Source organism: Stigmatopora argus, chromosome 12 (assembly GCF_051989625.1).
Source record: "Stigmatopora argus isolate UIUO_Sarg chromosome 12, RoL_Sarg_1.0, whole genome shotgun sequence".
Taxonomy (NCBI): Eukaryota; Metazoa; Chordata; class Actinopteri; order Syngnathiformes; family Syngnathidae; genus Stigmatopora; species Stigmatopora argus.
Genome location: NC_135398.1, coordinates 13,383,563 through 13,400,144, shown reverse-complemented (window position 1 = coordinate 13,400,144; position 16,582 = coordinate 13,383,563). Strand labels below are relative to the sequence as shown.

Below are 16,582 nucleotides of genomic sequence, written 5' to 3'. Positions count from 1 at the left end.
CACAATGGTCGCGGGGGGTGCTGGAGCATATCCCAGCTACCTATGGGCACCAGACAGGGGACAGACTGAATTGGTGGCCAGCCAATCGCAGGCCACAAGGAGACGGACAACCATTCACGCTCAAGCTCATACCTCGGGGCAAGATTCTTCAGCCAGTCTACCCTGGATGTATTTGGGATGTGGGAGGAAACCCACGCAAGCGCAGGGAGAAAATGCAAACTCCATACAGTGAGGACTCACCTGGAATCAAACCCTCGATCAAAGAACTGTGAGGCTGACGCGCTAACCACTTGCCATCCGGGCCACTCTGTTTAAAAACCTGATGCACACACTCATTTAATTAAGTGTCCAATCAGCCTACCATACATGTCTTTGGAATGTGGGAAGAAACTGGAGTACCCGGAGAAAACTCACGCAGGCCTTGGGAAAATGTGCAAACTCCACACAGGTGGACCAACCTGGATTTGAACCCAGGCCTCCCACTGTTTTCGGATACATGTCGAAGTTATTTTTTATAGAAAGCTTTGGATACATGAAATTATTCTATATAAGCCGTGGTTTCTATCCTGAATAAATATTTTCTTATATTCAACCCAGTCTTATTTTACACAAACAGACTAGCCATTATTTATTGTCATCACTGTCCATCTAAATATTCACATATACCCACATTAAACGTTAAAGATTAAAATATAACATTGCATTACCACCCTGTCCAAAACACACAATGACTACAGTGAATTGATGCATTTATACTCAGTAATGAAATAAAAACCTCATACGAGAAGTGCGAATAGTTCATTCTGCTCCAATACTCTAGGTGGCAGCATTTCATTTTATTGTACATTATTTCTCACCCTCCGAAAAAGAAGTAAATAATAACCGAAAGTGCTAGCTTAGCATCGTAAGGAGAACAGTAAGTTCTCGAAGTGTAAAAAGCTGTTTTTGACCCTCAAGATATTTCTCATCTCTGTTAAGATGTTTAACAGACAAACGAGTCTATGGATGGGTGATGTATGTTTGAAGTTCTTTCATTTTGTTTCATTAGCTTAGTAGTAAGTGGAGCTAGTTACCAACGCAAAACGCGAATTTACCCATATGTACTTTCGTTTGTAATTTTTATTTCTACAGTTATTTAAATACACCTAATCCCTTAAATAAAATTGTGCAGGATAAGTTTTATCTTCTCTATATGACTATAATTGTGTCGTTACCGTATTAATACACTGACTATGGCGATTCGGATTTTGCTGTGCTTTGTAATGTTGGCTAAAATATGTTTTCGTGTAATGTTAGGATTTCATATAGCAATATTAATGTGTTTTTTTTATCTGTGTGTTTTAGTTGGACCCATACATGGACGAGAACTTTGTCAAACAGGCCTTTGGTGCAATGGGAGAGACACCGTGCGGAGTCAAAATAATCACTCACAAGTTAACAGGGTAGGTTACATAAAAGGAGTACGTATTTTAGTGGTGTAAATCACTAATGAACAATTTACAGATAAATCAAATGGAAAATTATATGATATTGCCGATATATTACAATAGGTGCCAGGATTCTATTCAATTTAGTATGACAAGGGCAGGCGGCCCAGTGGAGCGAGTGGTTCGCACATTGGCCTCACAGCTCTGGGTTCAAATCCAGGTCATGTCCATCTGTGTGGAGTTTGCATGTTCTCCCACATTCCATAAACATGCATGGTAGGCTGATTGGACACTCTGGATTGCTCGTAGCTATGGGTGTGAGTGGATATTTATTAGAGTGCACCCATAATTTGTGACTAAAAATTGGTATACTTTTATTTTTTCTCAGCGCACACATTGCACCAGTCCTGGTATCTGGCAAATGCTGAACACATGTCGCCATGACAAAACATTTATTCACAACATATGGTATGGAAACCTAGTAAAACAAACTACTGCCAATATGAAGACAATTCTCAAATGGAATTTACCATTTTAAATCCTTAAAGTAATTAATCAATAAATCAAGTCTGATTGATCATCATCAGATTCACCAAACAATTGATTCCATTCTTTTTGAGTAAGGATAGTCCTCCTGGGCAGACTCGTTTCCCTGGAGTTATTTTTTTTATTTTTACAACCCTATACTATCCTATAAACTTGCCATGGCTATTTGGAAAGGCTGGCCTTTGTAAAAGAAGGTAGATTGTCGCCATCTGGCGGACAAAGACAGGTTTACGTGTCCCATTATACATAACGCCTGCGGAGGGGACTTTTTCACCGGCAGGGGCAGTGTTTCACCAGGATTCATGTATAACGCGCAACTTTGCTTCAGTTTTTTGGTACAAAATTTTGCACGTTATACACGAATAAAAACGGTATTGAAATTTAGTTTTGCAACCAATATCGTTTCAAATGACATTTTTTCCACTTATCCCTAACATATGTGTTTTGTTACGCAGCGGTTCTGCGGGATACTGCTTTGTGGAGCTCGCTGATGAAGAAAGTGTTGACCGGTGTGTTCAAAGACTCAATGGAAAACTGGTTCCTGGATCAAACCCGGTACGGCTTTATTGCAATTTGCTTACTTTTAACTCATACACATATATGGAGAATGTGGCACTTTCACCATTGTACATTTGAATATTACTGACCTTCCTTTTTTCTGCAGTTATAGTCTGTATGTAATCAAGCATTATATCATTGTCATAATTGAATGTGGATTGTGGAGCATAATTAGTCATTTTATCATAATAGAAGCAGAGTACCCGTTGATAAATTCATATATAGTGATTCATGCTTTTTGTAAGAAGAGATTAATTTATTTAGGACCCTGTGTTATATAGTGTTTATGTACTACAGTGGATCCTTTATAATGGCGGAATAGCCAAATTCAGCAAATGATTGACGCCCATTGAAAATTGCTGATGAAGAGCAACTAAGGTTGGGTCACCCCCAAAAAGAAAATTTTCTTTTTCTTTTTTTTAATTAAAAGATTTTAGTACCATCTTTTAATAAGTGAATCTGCATGTTCCAAACTGCAATTATATGGGGTCCATTGTATATCCTCTTCTGCAGGAAAATATTTTGAAGCATGTGTGAATTTAAACATTTTGGCATATGTTTACCATTCACCGTAGTACGTGCATTGACTGTGAGTTAAGTAGTAATCAAGAAAAAAAATAGTGTTTAGTGGTGCTTGGAGCTATTGCTAAAAAATAACTGTTGGTCCTGTGAGCGGGCCAAGCCAGTGGGCTCTGCTTGCCTCTGGAGTGTACCTGCTGCTGAGAGGCTGCTTGTACATGAATGAACTTTGTGTGAAGCTGGTGAATAGACTCTCTGGTAGCAACTAACTGAGGAGTGGGCTAAAGGCTGGTCTGTGTGGAGGAGGTATGTAAACTCAAATAACCATAATAACGTTTCTCTTTATTCCCAGCCATATCAGTCCTATACTACAAGACTTTACAGAGAGTGTGGTTTACTTAAGTGTTTTTTTATCTTCCCATTTGCAGCCACGGAAGTTTAAGATAAACTTTGCCACCTACGGAAAACGTCCTGAGCCAGGGTAAGTCTGAGAGATCCTAAGCACCTTTGTCCATTTTTGTTGATTCATGATTGGTCACTTTCTGCAAGAATTTCTACCGAAAAAATGTAGATTAATTCAAATACATATGTATATTTTAAAATCATGTCTAAATTTTAAAAGGCAGCAAAAAACTGATATTGATACCCCCTCATTTTTTGAAATAATTGCCTTTTATTAATATTAATTGAAACTGTAAATATACCACAAACTAAAATCTCAAAATATGCTATCATTTGAACCCTTCCAAATACATGATTGCACAACTGTACCATTAAAAATAGATTATTGCTAAACATGAATGATTAACCATGCGTCCATGCCAGTAATCAGTAGTCTGTACTTAATTATATTGCAGCAATGAAATTAAATTTCTACAAAATCTGCCATTCCAATAGTTGCTCAGTAAACAAACACTGTCAAAATCAGCAGTATGTTTCATAATGTATCTCTCATTGGAGTAATGCATACATTTGGCTTAAAAAAAACAGAGCTAACAAAAAGGCGGAGTCAGACATTAATTCATAAAATAAATAAAAAGACTAAAAATATATACAAATACTGCAATTCATAATGGTTGGAAGAAAATAAGAACTATAATAAGACCGTTGATGTAAAAGTATACGATTTGTAGAATATATAATACACCAGAGCTGTACGATATGATCTTAGTAGTATTGTAATTTACTAAGCATAGGCATGTTACAGTGATGTTTAGTTTTTAATCTACACTGGTGTTGTTTTGAGCTAAAAAACGGATTTGCATCATAGTCCCCAAATTTATGGAGCCCCTTTGACATTGTAGTCTGTGAGTGTATTGGAAAGTATAACAAGAGATGAAATAAGAATACTGGATTCTGTCTTCTACCTCTCCAAGGCCGGAGTTCTCAGTGTTTGTGGGTGACTTGCCCACTGAGGTGACTGACGGCCAACTCCACGAAGTCTTTAAGAGCTTTCCCTCCTGCAAGGGAGCCAAAGTAGTTACAGACCAACAAGGCTGCTCCAGGTATAGTACATCAGCGCTCAGTCGGACATAAGAGCGACTCCATTTGAACAAAATTTGTCCTCATATTTTGTGCATTGTATTTTTATATACAAAAAGAGTCATTGCCCCTTCCTGATTTCTTTCTTTATGTATGATTGTCTCACTTGTTCACTGTCAGCTGTTTTTTTGTTTAACTAACTCTTTGTTGGGGGATTTTGGCAGATTTTTCGAGACCCACCTTGTTGTGCTTTGGGTTTCCGATCAAATTATCAGTAGGAAATTAAGGTTCTGAATTCTGAATTTCAGAAAATTCACATCAAGATGTGTTAGGCTGCATTCACAGCAAAATGTCCATAGTTTGGTTTGGTCCAGACTTTTTTGGTCCGGTTCTTGTGCAGATTGCAATTTTTGCAAGCGACCCAGGATTTGACAACAAACCTACGGATCCGCAAACATCATTCAATCATTGAATAAGTAAAGTAACGACGTAAACAATCACAGAGCTCCAGCTTGCAGCACTCACGGTCATCTTGATATGGTTCATCCATGACAAGCGTTTGAAACATGCAACATCGATTTTATGTGTAAATATCTAGAAGACATTCCGTTTCCTCATCGCTCCTTGCCGAGCCTTGACTCATGATAGCCGACTTACCACCAACCATTTCCTATAATAGCTATGCTATCTACTTTTCGGGTGTGTATGTTAGAAAAGGGTGTTATACCAGGAATTTACCGTTACAAAGTAGGCCTATCGGGATAACACATTTTAGTGGGGATAACTATCTTGAAAATTATAGCAGATATGCGATAATGTCAATTTTAAAAACAACAACAATTTAACCACAAATCAATGCAAAAAAAAATATTTGAAGAGTAGTTTAGTGTTAAATATGAAATAAGTGAAAATCCCAATGCCATCTTGTTTTGCCAAGTTTGCATTTTACCAAGTTTGAAGCCGAATTGAGTCATTCTGATGTTTTATAATGGGGGTCACTCCACAGCTATTTTAGTGCAGATTTTGAAATATGTGAAAGTAACTGCAGACATCTCAATTCCTGTTGAACATGACGTGGTCTAATTAGAAGTACCGTATTTTCTCGCATATAAGAGGTATTTATAACTAAAAAAGATCATGACTCAATCAAGGGTACGACTTAAATGCACACAAGTTTGACTTGACATGCACGAAACTGCAAGGCAACAAACACGGAACGCCATGACGCAGGACAATGCGGCCGATGCGGTCATTTATTTCAAAATACAGTAATACCTTGACATACGAGTTCTAAAACATACGAGTAATTGTAGATACAGATATAGAGATGTAGATAAAATTCCGAGCAAATATATGCGTTGAGATACGAGACACATTTTGAGATACAAGTGTACGAGACAGCCAGGTGGCCAAGATACGAGAAGCTGCTTATGATTTCAGCGCACTGTCGTTCTAACCGCATCTCCCTCGTGCAAAGATATCCACGAGCACTGGGCGGGGCATTGCATTTTTTCCGTGTTTTTTTGCGTTAGTCATTGCAGAATTAAGGGGAAAGCAATGGGTTCAAAGCCAGCAGGCTCAATGAAGGGTAGTGCGAAGAAAAGGCGTATGATGACAATCAATATTAAGCACGAAATAATCCAAAAACATGAGTGGTGTACGCGTGACAGGGCTGGCTCGCCAATACGAGAAGAGCACCCAGAGTGGTCGAGTGTTATCCTATTGTGAGGACATTTTTGTGCGTCATTTTCGTAATATTTTCCTAGATAGGTTCCTTTAAAAAACTTCGGCTAAAAGGCAAGGTAGAAGCGAGGCAAAATGAGCCAAGCCCGAAGAAGAAAAGCCAAAAATTAAAACAATTAGAAATGAGTTTAGTGTAAAGTAAGATTAAAACTTATTTTTAAGTGTCTGTATCATAATCTAAGTTCATTTACCTAAGTTAAATTTGTTTGTTATGTCTCGCTCTCTCCTCCACGCACTCAGCATTGTATTGAATAATGTCTCAACATCTTTGTGCCACTGTAATATCCTGTTTTTTGGTGTTTGTTTCAGAGGATAGAAACAAATTAATTTGTATTTAGTTCATTTTTATGGGAAACATTGATTTGAGATACGAGTAAATCGACATATGAGCTCGGTCACTGAACGGATTAAGCTCGTATCTCAAGGCATTACTGTAGAGAAAATATTAACAGATAAAACTAAACTAAATTTATTTTGACGTCTATGAATAAAATTCAAGAAAAATACGTATCTTGCATAAAATATGAAAAAACTCACTTGTATCACAGTATCTCAGAAATAATGTGTGATGATTTTTCTCAAGATTTTCCCTTCAAAGTAACACATTTGTAATCCCTATTAAAACCATGACCATGGAGGTGAAAATTGTGAATCGGGGGCGTCTTATACGAGAGAAATCGTAAAATTCAACGATTTTAAGGGTGTGGCTTATACGCAGAGGCGGTCAATATGCGAGAAAATACGGTGCTCAACAGAAGTGTGCCCTCGCCGTTAACTGTGAGCTTTACACTTACTTGAAGTGGACTGTTTGTTCCAATATTTTGCAGTGTTTATAAATTCTATAAGCCAGCGACTTTTCATATTTATAATAATAAGCGTCACCTTTGAACCGCGAAGATTACGTCTTGGAAAAGACTACCATCAGATCATAGCAAGCTAAAGTTGTTAGTACATTGTCTTTCACCATTAGCACTAATGTAGCAATCCTAATGCTCCACAATATGTGACGGCGTTAAACCACGTCCATGAAAATTACCTACCTGTTTTAATTGACCATGCAATAAATAGATTTATTTAATATTACCGATGATTCACGATGAACAAAGTAATTTTGACCATGTTGATAAATTCATTTTAATGAAATGACAGAATTAAAGTCTGTTGCTTAGCTATGCTCAGTCCTCTTTAAGAAGGGATAGCCAATATTACGTGTGATGTCACATCGCTATCAGAAAATCAAACAAACAGAAGCATGTTGCCATCAACTGGTACTGTTAAATCTATCAACACTGCTGCAACTACGCACGCATATACTGTTGCGCTTTTCATCCAATAAATATGGCTGTCAGCGCACTGTGAGTAAGCCAGGTTTCAAGATTTAGCTGGCCCACTTCCACTCAGCTCAGATGGTCATCTCCCAGGTCCAAGTCACCCCCACAGGTGTTTTCGAAGGCTGTTTTGGCCGAGTGCTGGTTGGCCGAGCTCCAGTGATACCAAGCCCTTTTTTAGGTGAACGGCCCAAGAAGCCGCCTCCCCGCTGCTGGTTGTAGCGCTCCCACTTTTGGCCTGCACCAGTGCAACTGGTTACATAGAGTGCCTTGCAGGTATCGACATATGAGCTCGGTCCCGGAATGCATTAAGCTCGTATCTCAAAGTATTACTGTAGAGAAAATATGAACAGAAACGGTAACCTAAATTTATTTTGACGTCTATGAATGAAATTCAAGAAAAATACGTATCTTGCATAAAACATGAAAAAACTCACTTGCTTGTGCCTGTCATTGCTCGCTTAAGGCGCCGCCATCTTACCTTTTTACCGGTAGTTGAACGTGCTCTGACGAAGGTCTTGCGGTCAATCATTAAAATATCAGCCTTGATACCTGCGTAGTGTGTATCTAATGCTATTATTGCATCCAGAGTCTAGGACACACTTCCCCCTTGAACTTTTCAAGCTTTTGCCACATTTCAGGCTTCAAACAAAGATATAAATTTCAATATTTTCGTCAAGAATCAATAACAAGTAGGACATAAAAATATAAGGGGGAGATATAGAGTTCCACTTATTGGATGACCAGGTCGCTATGGATACCAACCATATAACAAATCTAATACCAACGTGGCAGGCCAATTTAAAGGACAAGGTGCTGCTTGAAGACACTTAACGCGACAAAAAAGACGAGACACTTTAAAGAAAACACATTGAGGAAAGCAATGTTCCAATGCCTTCAGTTAGTGCAGTCTGTTAAATGCCAGTGTGTAAAATTACTTTTTAAGGGATAATTAAAATGTTTCTACAGTGGTAGCCATTCCAATTTCCAGAGGTAAGCCATTTCGTAGTTTTAAGGCCCAATAGAGAATGTTCTGCAACCTGATGACTTTTTTTCCCCCTTTGGACTCAACAATGTGTATTCATCCATGGCAGTGAATAAGTGAAATATTTTACCCATTACATTTGAATTTTGATCAAAAATTGTATTATTTTTTTCCCCCATGATGGGAGAACAAAATCCAAACCCACATTTTCCTATGAAAAACTGTGACCAATTTTAAAAAACAAAAATTTAAAAAAAATCAGGAAGGGGATCCTTGCACAATGATGTACAAAATTACTTCTGGTGTCTTGTAGCTTCTGGATAGCAACGCAAGAATCCTCGATTCCTTGTTACATCCTTTTTTTCCTTAAGCCTGAAGAAATGTTTTCTTGACGTCTTATGCTAAAACTATTGTTTTCCCCATATAGGCTAAGCAAGAGCAACTCACAATTCAAGTGATGCTACTTCATGTTAAAAGTAAAACCACAAGTTTCAGTTCTACCATAATAATACCCATCATATACTATTCTCAATACAACTTGCTTTTAAATAAAAAGTATGGATTGTTGATGGGGCATCTCGAGTAGTTTTGACACTCGTTTGCTTGCAGAGGATACGGCTTTGTCAAGTTTGGCGAAGAAAGTGAGCAGAAGAAGGCTATCGAGGAATGTCAGGGCACAATGCTTGGGGGAAAGGCATTGCGACTCAGTTTGGCTGTGGCAAAAAGGTAAGAAACTGCCATTGAGCTTTAAAACATAAAGCTGAGAAAGCTTATTGTTTTACAGCACGTGTCAAAGTGGCGGCCCGGGGGCCAAATCTGGACCACCGCATCATTTTGTGTGGCCCGGGAAAGTAAATCATTTGTGCCGACTCTCTATTTTAGGATCAAATTAAAATGAAGAGTATAGATGTATATTCAATTTCCTGATTTTCCCCCTTTTAAATCAATAATTGTAATTTTTTAAATCATTTTTTCTGTGTTTTTAGTTCAAAAATCATTTTGTAAAATCTAAAATATATTTAAAAAAAAAAGCTAAAATAAACATTGTTTTAGATCTATAAAAAACTGAATATTCAGGGCTTTTAATCCAGTTCTTTTAATCCATTTATTAAAAAAAATCTAAATATCATATATAAAATGGTCCGGCCCACATGAAATCATTTGACGTTAACGCGGCCCGCAAACCAACCCGAGTCTGAGACCCCTGTTTTACAGTCACCTTGTCTTATATCCTTTGTTTGATTTTTTTCTGTACTGTTAGTGGATGTGAGATATTTTCCCCCCTTGTTTGTATTCATCGAATTTGTTACCACACAACTGTAGCACTTGTCTTCTAATTATTTATCTTTTTCTCATCTGCTCTGCAGCCAGAAGACAACCACTTGGGTGAACCAGAGTCAGAATTACCAAAGCAGCTACAGTCAACCGTCATCCAATTATTATGGGAATCCCAATGGAGGGGATCAAGGTTACTACTCTCAGTGGGGGAATTACGATCAATACGGAGGCTACAATAGTGGATACAATAGCGGGTACAATAGCGGATACAATAGCGGATATAACAGTAGCTACAACTACAACTATGGCCAATATGGATACCCCCCACCCAACCCTATGGTGCCACCACCTCCCATTGGTGTACCTCCACCTTCTTTTGATGTAACAGGAGGTATGCAGGTATGTAAGATTTTAAATGAAAAGCCTTCATAGTATTCGGGTAGTGCGTGTTTACAAAATATAATACTATAGGCTGAGTTAGACTATTTTTTACATTATGAAATGTGTTATAATGTTTTTCTTAACTGGATTTTCATTGGTCTTGTGCAGGGCCAAGAAGACAATGGCGATGGTGAGGATAATTCAGAAGGTAAAAATCACTCGTCTCACACTTTATATAATTTACCAGTTTACCCTTCCTGTGCATGAACCCTCGAAACATTCGTTCTTTTATTTATTGTTTACAGTTACAAGTACATTGCACATTTTTTACATTTTAAACACTTTGACTCAAAATTTCTGTTACATGCTTTTGTCAAATTAATCCAAGGATAATTTTTTTCAGTCATCCATCCATATTCCTTTTATACAAGGTCCTCCCAATTTGTGATTGAACAATACCGATCATTAGTGGTTAAAAAAGGCCGATATCCAATATTTTGCATCTGATATTCTTTTGCACTAAAAGTGTAAAAAATGGTTTAAAAATGTAATTATGCAAGCCTTGAACTTCATAGAACTTTATTAAATCACACAAAAGAAATGACAAAGACAAATTATTTATTCTACCCCTAAATATATTAAGAAATATATAGCGGCAAGACAACACAGGGGGTTTAGGGGTTAAATATGTGTTGGTTCTAGTGTGGGTTTTATTACCAACAAACTGCCACGAATTGAAGCATACCAGTCCAACAACATCAAAGCCCGTGTTTTAAATACAAACGAGCAGCTGGTTGTTTACGTTAGGGCCTCAGAGAGAACTGCATCTGAGCCAAAACAATCCAGTTTTAAATTGATTTCTTTATATCGGCCGGTCAAATTAAAAAAGGGCCGATACCGATATACGTCAGATTGCAAAAATATTGGCCCAACCAATAATCTTCCTCTAAATTACTGGCCCACAGTTGCATTTTGGGATTGCAGTGTGCTTTGCTGTATTAAAGGAAAACCAAGGTTTTATGATCTTTTTTAATGGGGGCGTAATCTCAATTATGATGTTAACTGTAGTCGGTGCAACATGGTGGATTTTTACAAGCTATCTTATGTCTTTTAATAGAATTATTCCATCATGCAATCATGACACTCATGGTTTATATACCAGTGTGGTTCTTAAATAGGGAAAAAAATCTGTTGATTCAGATTACTGTCAGATGCAATGTATAGTCCGAAAAGTACGGTTCGTTGCTGCTGATGAAAAGATGGTAGGACGAGGGATGCCATTGTCATTGGACAGCATCATTACGTTAGTTTTTAGGATGAAGTTTAATACTCTCAGTCGTGTTTTTATTCTCATAGCACACTATTCTTTGGTTTTATAGTGCCATTCCAAGAATGTGATGTGGAACAGTGGAACACAGATATTGTTCAGCGCAGCGAGGAACTCTATGATGCCTTAATGGACTGTCACTGGGAACCATTAGACTCCTTTGACTCGACAATACCATTGCTTTTTGATAAAGTCAATTAGTCCATGAGTCCCTCTCCAAACTTGACTCAAAATCTGTCCTCATAGTTGTTCATGATCTCCATACTTGTCTCTGACTGGTCTAACCCTATGTACAGCTATGAAGGTTCATCACATAGTGCAAGTATACATTGATTTTATCGTTTACCATGTTGGTAAAATTCAGAGTCCCATAATGAGTGACTTTACCTCTCATACTGTTGTGTGTGTAGGTAGGTTGGGCACTGAGTGCTGAGGTCACCTTGTCTAATTTGTTGTAGCTGTACACACCTTTGTACATCTGCTGTTGTATTGATTCATGCTGAAGTGGTCACCCTCAGATCAATGCAAAATCATATTCACTCCAGGATGGTGCTTAATTTTACATTACATACACTATAATTACTTTTTTTAAAATTTCATTTTCATCCTGAAAGAATTCTGAGGTAACCCGTTATGTGACATCATTACCTAAATTTGCCTGATGTTGTCAGTGATGAACACCCAATCCATTTGAACTGAGTGTTTCAGAGGTCGATGGCAGCCACTAGGTTACATGTGGGAGACATTTCTCTATGTTATGTAATATTAAAGTAACTAAGAATGGTTCTCGTGTGGAGGTGACAGGTTTAGGGGCAGCAAATCATCAGTAGGAGCCATTATTCTCTTCCATGATGGATTCTGAAAGTCCCAGCTAAGTTAAGGCTCCAATGTCACTGCTTGTTCTGTTTATGGGGGATATTTTTTTTGTAAAGTGTGTATAGATATATCTTTTTTGAATTGTTTGATCAATAAAAACACTTTTAAAAAGTGTCTTATTGCTGCATCATTTACAATGGGGAGGTGGCTGGGGTAATCAGTATTTTTTTAAAGGCAATTTAGAGCCATACATTTTTGTCAAACATGCTTCAAAGTTGTTTGTCAATGTTGCTTAGCATGTTTATACTAACATTTGCACATTTCACAACAATAATTCATAATGAAACAAGTTGACTCTTGAAGTAAATTCGTGCAGTGTACAGTAATCCCTCGATTATTACGACTTCACTTATTGTGAATTCACTACTTTGCGATGTTTTCTGCTATTAATTATTATATATATATTTTTAAATTCATAAAAATGTGAAATCCGCTGAAACTCGCAAGCGCAAGCCACTCTTGGTACTCGGACTCAGCACTGAAGAATTTTTTTGGGTGACCCTACTTCACGATTTTTCGATTATCGCGGCCATGTCTAGTCTACATTAACCACGATATTCGAGGGATTACTGTAGTCCATAATGCTATAGATTAACAATTTTGTAAATATTTTTAGTTTAGAAATCCACCCTATTTGACAATCTTGAGTATTTGTTGTAGCATTGTGTCTTACTTTTCTGTGACCTTTCTTCTTCAAAAGCCCTTTCATGGATAGGAACCTCATACACACTAATAAAGCATCACCAAAAGGAACTTGGTGATACTATGTGCTATTACTCCAACATCTGTGTGCCATATCAGTCTTAGTTTTTGAGGATTCCAAGTCCGGGTTTTCCAGGGCAGTACCAGCAGGGACTTTGGCAGTACCATCCTTGATACAATCCCCTCCAACTCAAACAACCTAGTGCGCCTCCTAGCAGCTGGGTGGGGAACTGAGGAAAGTAGGCAAGGAGACAGAGAAGCAGGAATAGCCAGAGGCTGAGCAGGAGAACACAGAAAAGGAAGAGAATCCTCAACGGGGCATCGGAAAATCCACCGAGGCTCAGATATGGCCCAAACACAGCGGTCTCCTCAGCAAGCAACAGGCAGCACAGACACAGGAGGAAGACGTCCTCTGAAACCTCGTATCCTCTCCACAGCATCCCAGCTCTGAGGCATTCTGCCTTGCTCTCACCTTCTCGCAACACCAACAGAGGCTGGCTGTTGTTGATCTCCGGGCTGCCCGGTAAGGGCTCATAGCAGCTGCCAGTAGCGTTCTCGAGAATGTCAAGAAGTTTGCGGAAGGCGAACCAAAGTCCACCGGCGACTCCAAGCCGAGAGAGATGACGGAAGGACAGTGAGAAAGAACGACGGGTGCAGAAGGACAGTAGGAAGACAAAGGAGCCAACAAAGATGCATGTCCATCCCCAACCAGATCGCAAAAACATCCTGGAAGAAAAACAATTATTAGGTAACGATAATTTTAATAAATTAGTCTCTACATTCCAGCAAGGTAGATACCTAGTTAGTTAAGGCCATGGAAATTCCCAACACTGGGAACAATGGGTGTAAATCATGACAAATTCTTTGGACAATGACGTGAAAGTTGTCGATTTACGTCTGCCCGATTCGATTCAAGGCCTTTTGACTCATTTAATAAGATATTGTGCACTCAGTCAGTTCAATGTCGCCCAAAGCAGTCTTAATGTTTTTTTTCAACAAATTTGTCGCTAAAACATTTTATACATTAGAATGAAACCATGCTTTTTAACACTACGCCCCATGTAAATGATGACGTATTATTCAATGTTTTACATATATACCTTGATTTGGATTCGATTGTGCTGAATCGGATCCACTTCAACATGGTGGCATTAACATATGTGCCAGAATGAGTTTGAGCCAATCAAATTATAGAGTAGTAAAATGGCAATCTCACCCATTCTGTCATTTGGTCTTGGACCACCACTAAGTACATCTCCCTCTAAGGTTCAATCTTCAAATATTTCCTCTGTCCTTCAACATGATCCCTATGATTGTTGGTGTTTATTGAACTACTATTATGCCATCCGCTACATTCCAAAGACATGCATCTTGGGGTAAATTGGGACTGGAGCGCAACTAGTCAAAGGATATGTATACCAAAAGTGACCAGAGACACAACATAACCAAGTATTTCTGTAATCATCCCAGCACACAATATCGGGGTAATACATAGACAGCTTCAATTCTTATTTATTTATTTACTTGTATTTATCTATTTTATTTAGGTCTACAATGTCTTTTCCTGTGTCTGTATTTTCACCTTCTTGCTACTGCAACAAAGTGAATTTCCCGAGTACAGGATGAATAAAGTTTCATCTAATCTAATCTAAATCACCAATTTCGTTATACGCAGCTGTGTATGATGACAATAAAGACTTTTGATTTGATTAAAACAGGTGTCTCTAAATATGTCTGATCAGATCTAATGTGATCTACTCTGATCTAATGTGATCTACTCTGATCTAATGTGATCTACTCTGATCTAATGTGATCTAGTCTAATCTAATGTGATCTAGTCTGATCTAATATGATCTAGTCTGATCTAATGTGATCTAGTCTGGTCTAATGTGATCTAGTCTGGTCTAATGTGATCTAGTCTAGTCTAATGTGATCTAGTCTGGTCTAATGTGATCTAGTCGGAGCTAATGTGATCGAGTCGGATCTAATGTGATCGAGTCGGATCTAATGTGATCGAGTCGGATCTAATGCGATCGAGTCGGATCTAATGCGATCTAGTCGGATCTAATGCGATCTAGTCGGATCTAATGCGATCTAGTCGGATCTAATGTGATCTAGTCTGATGTAATGTGTTTTGATCTAATCTGATCTAATCTATGAATACATGTTATAAATCCAAGCAGTAAATCAATCAAGGCATTCATAGCAGAGTCCAACACACTGAAGTAAACAGGAAGATGGCTCACCTGTACAGGAAGTGGCTTCTTTTGGCAAAGACACTGTGCTGGGACACCCAGAGACTGAGCACTGGCCCGAACAAGAGAGTGGCAGACAACATGAGGTGGAAGTGACGACGGAATGAAATGTTCCCAAGCAGATGGGCGGCCAGGTCCGTCAGGACCACCAGCATTGTGTTCAGGATCATCTTGTCAAGACAAGCTCTGACCTGGTCTCGGGATACTGTCTGTTTCCTTCTCAAGTCCAATCAGCATGGAAGATCTGAATCCAGTATTGAATCCCCCTGATGTAAAGACACTAATTATTTCCAGTAGAAAGAATAATTAACAGTATACACATACAATCCAATTTGAACTAAGACCATAATTCCTTGCTACATTCATACAGACCAAATCCAAATGCTGCAAAGTTTGACGCTCCCCAGATTCAGTTAGCTGCCTCCATGAGGAATAACTTCAACTGCTCTGCCAACTGGCATTTCAATCTCCAAATATGTGCCTGCCGTTTAAATCCAGCCGTGAAATTCTTCACTCATGTTAAGAAGGTCTGAGTCACGACAGTATAGATCGTCTTTGAGCGGTTTGAAGAGCAGGCAGAAGAAACAAGAGCTGCTGAACACTTTTGACTTTGTACAGCAATTTTCTCACACATCAACGGCTATTCGATGGCTGGAACATGTCCTCTACGATGGCTATTCGGGGCTCAAAACTCCCCACAGTCTGCAGCGAACTTCCCCCTGACAGTTCTTCACCCACCCTCTACAGACACTAATGTATAAATAGTAGAGGACATGTTCCAGACCTGGCCGTGATAATGTTTTCATAATGACATACCAAAAGAACACACTAAATTGTGAATTAAAACATGGCATATATAAATTATATTGCAGTACTATAAGCAATTCAAAAGATAAATTCCCTGTGTTTGTGTAGTTACGTGTGCACGCATGTGTATATTAATAGTGCTAACCTTTTCACTAGATCCAGGCTAAAGCTTAACAGCTGTTACACTCCATCTATATCTCCTTGAGGGTGGCAAAATGAAATGAATATTCATCTTATCTCATTTTCTGAACCGCTTTATTCTCATTAGGGTGGCAGGGGGTGCTGGAACCTATCCCAGCTGACTCCGGGCCAGAGGCGGGGGACACCCTGAATCAGTGGCTAGCCAATCACAGCGGGCACAAGGAGAT

General features: G+C 38.6%; 2 protein-coding genes across 2 annotated transcripts; one reads left to right on the top strand and one right to left on the bottom strand.

Annotated features, from left to right (window-relative positions):
• The first annotated feature begins 828 nt into the window (after positions 1–828).
• trnau1apb (tRNA selenocysteine 1 associated protein 1b) lies at positions 829–12,564 on the top strand. Its single transcript, XM_077615474.1, has 9 exons — positions 829–1,014; positions 1,345–1,442; positions 2,429–2,528; positions 3,479–3,531; positions 4,427–4,555; positions 9,198–9,314; positions 9,956–10,265; positions 10,416–10,455; positions 11,627–12,564. The coding sequence occupies exons 1-9, from the start codon at positions 979–981 to the stop codon at positions 11,773–11,775; spliced, it is 1,032 nt and encodes a 343-aa protein (XP_077471600.1). The 5' UTR covers positions 829–978; the 3' UTR covers positions 11,776–12,564.
• Positions 12,565–12,955: 391 nt separating this feature from the next.
• Positions 12,956–15,577, bottom strand: fitm1l (fat storage inducing transmembrane protein 1, like). The gene is made up of 2 exons (XM_077615475.1): positions 15,399–15,577; positions 12,956–13,878 (listed from the first exon to the last, which is right to left on the bottom strand). The coding sequence occupies exons 1-2, from the start codon at positions 15,575–15,577 to the stop codon at positions 13,254–13,256; spliced, it is 804 nt and encodes a 267-aa protein (XP_077471601.1). The 3' UTR covers positions 12,956–13,253.
• Positions 15,578–16,582: the final 1,005 nt, after the last annotated feature.

Excerpts from the sequence above, each read along its gene's own strand:
- trnau1apb (XM_077615474.1), top strand. The coding sequence starts at position 979 with ATGTTTAACAGACAAACGAGTCTATGGATGGGTGAT. Across the intron at positions 4,556-9,197 it reads GACCAACAAGGCTGCTCCAG|AGGATACGGCTTTGTCAAGT; the intron begins GTATAGTACATC and ends GTTTGCTTGCAG. Across the intron at positions 9,315-9,955 it reads AGTTTGGCTGTGGCAAAAAG|CCAGAAGACAACCACTTGGG; the intron begins GTAAGAAACTGC and ends TCTGCTCTGCAG.
- fitm1l (XM_077615475.1), bottom strand. The coding sequence starts at position 15,577 with ATGATCCTGAACACAATGCTGGTGGTCCTGACGGACCTGGCCGCCCAT. Across the intron at positions 13,879-15,398 it reads AGAAGCCACTTCCTGTACAG|GATGTTTTTGCGATCTGGTT; the intron begins GTGAGCCATCTT and ends TTTTTCTTCCAG.